Source organism: Helianthus annuus, chromosome 17 (assembly GCF_002127325.2).
Source record: "Helianthus annuus cultivar XRQ/B chromosome 17, HanXRQr2.0-SUNRISE, whole genome shotgun sequence".
Classification (NCBI taxonomy): Eukaryota; Viridiplantae; Streptophyta; class Magnoliopsida; order Asterales; family Asteraceae; genus Helianthus; species Helianthus annuus.
This window is the reverse complement of record NC_035449.2, coordinates 167323362-167328888: the sequence shown is the minus strand read 5'-3', so window position 1 is coordinate 167328888 and position 5527 is coordinate 167323362. Positions and strand designations below refer to the sequence as shown.

Sequence of the window (5527 nt, the reverse complement as noted above, 5' to 3'; positions counted from 1 at the left end):
CTGTTATTATTATTATTATTATTATTATTATTATTATTATTATTATTATTGTTATTATTATTATTCTTATTATTATTGTTATTATTATTATTATTATTCTTATTATTATTATTGTTAGAGTAAACTGCCATTTTGGTCCCTGTGGTTTGGTCAATTTTGCTACTTTAGTACAAAACTCAAACTTTTTGCATCTGGGTCCCTGTGGTTTTAGTTTTATTGCCATTTTGGTCCAAAAATGAAATCAGGTCATATTTGTCTTATAAAATTCTGTTATTTTGTCATCTTTCGCTGGGGCAAAATGATCATTTCTTTTTTATAAATAAATACCATATTTTATAAGACAAATATGACCTGATTTGCCCCTGAGGAAAATGACAAAATTGCAGGATTTTATAAGACAAGTATGAGCTGATTTCATTTTTGGACCAAAATGGCAATAAAACTGAAACCGCAGGGATCCAGATGCAAAAGGTTTGAGTTTTGGACTAAAGTGGCAAAAGTAACCAAACCTCAGTGACACCAAAATGACAGTTTACTCTAACAATAATAATAAGAATAATAATAATAATAACAATAATAATAAGAAAAATAATAATAACAATAATAATAATAATAACATTAATAATAATAATAATAATGATAATAGTAATAACAACGACAATAACGGCAACAATGGCAACAACGGCAACAACGACAACAACGACAACAACGAAAACAACGACAACAACGACAATAATAATAATATTAACAACAAAAAAAAACTGCCCTGTATCTGCCTCGTATAGAGGTAGACGGGGCATCTTGTTCTATTGTCATCATCTTCAACATCAAATTTAAACACCCAAACCCAACAAAAACCTAAATCTAGGGCAAACCTATGGTCTAAAGGCAAAAACGAAGCAAGAATATTAAACTATGGGCCGAAATACGTACCAGGGATGCTTCAATCTTCAAAAAATACGGTCCAAATACGTGACCGAGGCGTATAAACGTATGTCTGTCGTGTGTGTGTGTGTTTGTGGTTTGGGGGTGATAACCAGGGTCGTCTAGGTCTCCCCTTGATATACGAGGCATAGACGCCTCGTATATATCTAGACGACCCGTCTTACCTTTTTGTATAATTACCATTTCACCCCTGTAGAGCCCCCAGTATAAGCCTTAATCAAGGGTAAAATGGTAATTAACCAATCCAAAAAGATATAACTAGAATGGTTAATTACCATTTTACCCCTGACTAAGGCCTATACTAGGGGCTTTATAGGGATAAAATGGTAATTTAATATATACTTTTTTAATAATTAGAAAAAACCCCAACAGTTGCCGCCCACCATATATCATATATGACGCGTATAGACCTATACGTATCGTCTAGATTTCTAAATTACCTTTATGCCCATGATTAAGGTCTATACTGGAGGCTTCTCAGGGGTTTCGTGGTAATTATACAAAAGATTTTCAAAATTCAAATTAAAAAAAAAAAGAAATCTTGCCGCCCAAATCAGACGACTCGTCCAGCTCTATACGAGGCGTCCATATTTGTTAAATTTACTTTTTAACCCCTGGTTGAGACCTATACTGGGGGGTTCTCAGGGGTATAATATGGTAAATGTACAAATCTTTTTTAAAAATTCAAAACCCAAACTGCCGCTCAAAATAGACGACTCGTCTAGCTCTATACGAGGCATCTAGATTTTGTGAAATGACCTTTTAGCTCCTCGTTTAAGCCTAGACTGAGGGCATATCAGGGGCAAAATGGTCTTTTGACCACCCATAGACGACCCGTCTAGGTCAATACGAGGCATATATTTGTAATTTTTTTTTGTAATTATAAAAAAATGATAAAAATATGAGCAAAAATGTTATTAAACTATTTTAATCAATTCTAATTATAAAAAAATGATAGAAATTATTATAAAAATGTTATTAAATTGTTTTATGCAATTGTAATTATAAAAAAATTATAGAAATTAATACAAAAAATCTTATTAATTACAATAAGAATAATTATCGATACAAAAATACTATTAATTACAAAAATCATTCTTCCGTATCACTGTCGATGTAATTAAGACTGGGGTTTGATCTTGGTGGAGGATTCACTATCGATGTATACCATTCTAGACGTGGCAAGTACATATCTTCCCATTGTTCTGTATGGGGTCTTCGATGGTTCAACCATAGCCTATTTGTTGGTGGCATTGGATAATCCCCTTCCAGCTTAACATGTATGAAGTGGTTGTCATTAACATGTACAAGCGTTATGAATAATGGTTGTTGATTAGCCGGAGGACTTAGTATCGGGAAGAAAGTGGAACTCGCACCCATAGTTGTCGTTAACAAGTGCACCCCGATACCGTACGTCTGTGCAATAAGAAGTCCTGCTAAGGGGAAGTCCATCCAGTGATCTGGGGGACAACTGGACACTGAATCCCAAATTAGGTCCTGACGATGCGTGTAAAAATAACCTTCATCCCATGCTTCAAATATTGGGAACCAGATCGATTCGTTTTGATCCATTTCTTCGACAAGGTGCCTTCGAATGAGCCCCCATGAACTTTGATCCATACCTAAGCCCACAGCCACAGACCGAAACCCACAATGATCGTCTGGCATCACATCTCGTATGCATGAGATGTGCGGATGAAACATTGGCGGAATGGCAGACTTAAACTGTTTGATGATTCCCGCGTTCTCGTCCCCAATGATTAAAGGAAAACCGTGATCATCTCATGTCTCTTTCTTCTTAGAACTCTTTGAACGACTTAGGCTCGCTTTGGGTTTTTGGGACATTATAACCGACTGTTGAGAGGCCTGTGACGGAACGTACGAGCTGTGGCAAAGGTTATCGTACTTACTTTGTCGGGAACCTTCAAAGCACGTGTTTGCATCACCGAAGGAGGTTCTCCTCAATTCTTCATCTATACGAGAGGCCTCGTCCAACCTTTGTTGTACCTGCTTTGTTGTTGGTCGGCCACGAGTATTTTGTTGGACAACCGGTGGTTTCTTGGTAGATTTCTTTGGAGTCAACGCCGCTTTAATCTTTGACATCAGGCTTTTTTGCTGAGCTGGGGGGTGCGACTCTAATTGTTGTCTAACAATATTTAGCTCTTCGACCACGTCGACGTCATCATCTATCAATTTACAACTTTGGAAGTTAAGCTTCCGCTAGAAGAGGTCTATGTCTTCGAGTTGAATCGGACGCTCTGCAGGTTAAAAACAACAATGTTTAACTCACATGATTAATGGAAATATATCACACAAGTGTTGTACGTTTAACAATTATTACCTGCACGCATGTACTTTTCTAGCCTAGAAGCACAGGGCAACTGTAGGATCGTTGTTAGACCCGAATGAGTCGTTCAGAAGAGCTTTATATCCGATTCAAAGGCGGAATCAGTGAAATGGACGTGGAAACAGCTTGATTCTCTTTAATTTGTCACTTTGATTGATATTAACAGAGATTACAACCTGGACAAATTTTGGCAGCACCTCGTTACAAATTCTGAAGCGTACCAAATGAAAACACAAATGCCCTATATATACTAGTTGGGATTCCGCTCGAAATGGTCAAGGCGATTTCAAGCGGAATCAGATAGTTCTGATTTCGCTTGAAATGGTCTTGTGCAGTTTCAAGCGGAATCACCTCCTAAAACCTGAAAATCTGTTTCTCGAACCTCGGGCAATGGATATCCTATCCTATCTCAATAAATGATACAAGACGAAGTCAATAGACATAGTGCACTAACAGACTCCCCCTTGGATGTTGACGAAGTCTTCAGTGTCTAGTCTCTATCATGACACCTCTTCAGTCTTGATCATTCTGCCTTCTTATCCAAATTGTAACATTGTAAGCATCCTTCAATCTTTATCTTCTACTATCAGCTTCAGGCTCCCCCTTTCGTCAAGCTTCCGTGCTTTGGGATCGACACCTAGCTTTCCATCTACAAGCTCCCCCTTGCTTCAAGCTTGTCTTCAGACTCCCCCTTAGACTCTGCTCTCAGGATCGTAGTCTGGACTATCTGCAATCACTCAAACATCTATAAATATGATCTTTTCAAATCATCAACCAACTCTCTAAACCACTCCCCCTATCAACAAACTTCATTGATTTGGCAGTTTCATCAAACAGGATCGTAAACTGGCTCTATAATAATGTAAGCATCCAGAGCCAACTCCCTCACAGTTAATCATCCAAGTCCAAACTAATGATCTTGGAGACATCACAAACTGTTTTTGATTTTTGATTTTTAAATCAAGTTTCAAATTAATGAACTTGTTTTAGTTTCAGAAACACAATCAGCTTACTTAGATCTTGAAACTCAGCATTTCAGACATCGGTTGTCGAAAATAAAGCAGAATCAAAAATCTTTTTGTATTTTCTGAAAATATAAAGCAATAAGAAATATGTACAAACATATTTACAGACAATATTTTTGTTTGAGTATACGTCAGAGGATCATATCAGTTTTTGACAAGTCACAAGTACCGTTGAGCTTAGTTACACATTAAGAATTAAACAATTCACTTAGATTGTCGATATACTGATCCACTTAAATTTTCACACAAATTTCAACTGATTCAGGATACGAATTAGGTATTTTAAGAACTTAAACTCATTCATGTGTCCCACCTCTTGAATATACTCCCGTATCCAGATCCCAATATTCAGTCTTACAGGTGAATATACCTATATGATATCTGTAAGGGGTTAGATGCGAAACCGTGAGAGCTCAGGTCAGAACTTCCATTCAGCAGAGAGATGACGGTTCGACTTTAGGTGTGTCCCCTTTAGAGGATCTTTTCTTCAACAGCACATGATTATCATTTTGCAATGTTTCATCGTTTTTTATGCTGAGGGCGACGCTGTATTTCAAGCAATGCAGAAAGTATTATTCGGGGACTAGGTCAGAACTTCCATTCAGCAGAAGTCCTGGAATAATACCCTAGATATCACTGAGTATAAAGACCTAGTATCTCAGAAAGAGGGACCTTTCAAACGAGATTTCAGGGGTTACCTATATATCCAAGTAATGTTCCCCACGGAATAAGCAAGTTTGACTTTAGGTTTATATCCCGAAAAAGTTTACTAAATGTATAAAAACCTATCGGCATATCATCAGTGAGACTGTTTAACGCTATTTAATAATTACATTTCTTTAGCATACTGTAACTGTCTACTGATGTACTTTCATTTCCTCTTTTTACACAAAAACTTAATTTTCTGAATTGTAGGATCGGAATCTGACCCGAACGAGTCAATCAGAGGAATTCGATCAGATACAGGTGCGGAAAACAAGTACCTGATATAGAAACAACTAGAAATCTCTTTAATATGCTTTTCTGATTAATTTGACACTGATTACATTCGAATCTCACACCGGCAGCACCTCGGTATGGAATTTCTCTAGTTACATTTGGGGACCTCTCTTACGGTATTTATAGGATTTCTGGCCCTCTCATATGGCATGTCCATAAAAGCGGTCCAGGATGATTGACGCTCGAGCGGTCCAGCTAGTTTGCCGCTCGA

General features: G+C 37.2%; 1 protein-coding gene across 1 annotated transcript; it reads right to left on the bottom strand.

Annotated features, from left to right (window-relative positions):
- Nucleotides 1–2037: 2037 nt before the first annotated feature.
- Nucleotides 2038–2613, bottom strand: LOC110925134. The gene has a single exon (XM_022169106.1). The coding sequence runs from the start codon at nucleotides 2611–2613 to the stop codon at nucleotides 2038–2040; it is 576 nt and encodes a 191-aa protein (XP_022024798.1).
- Between the last annotated feature and the right edge of the window lie 2914 nt (nucleotides 2614–5527).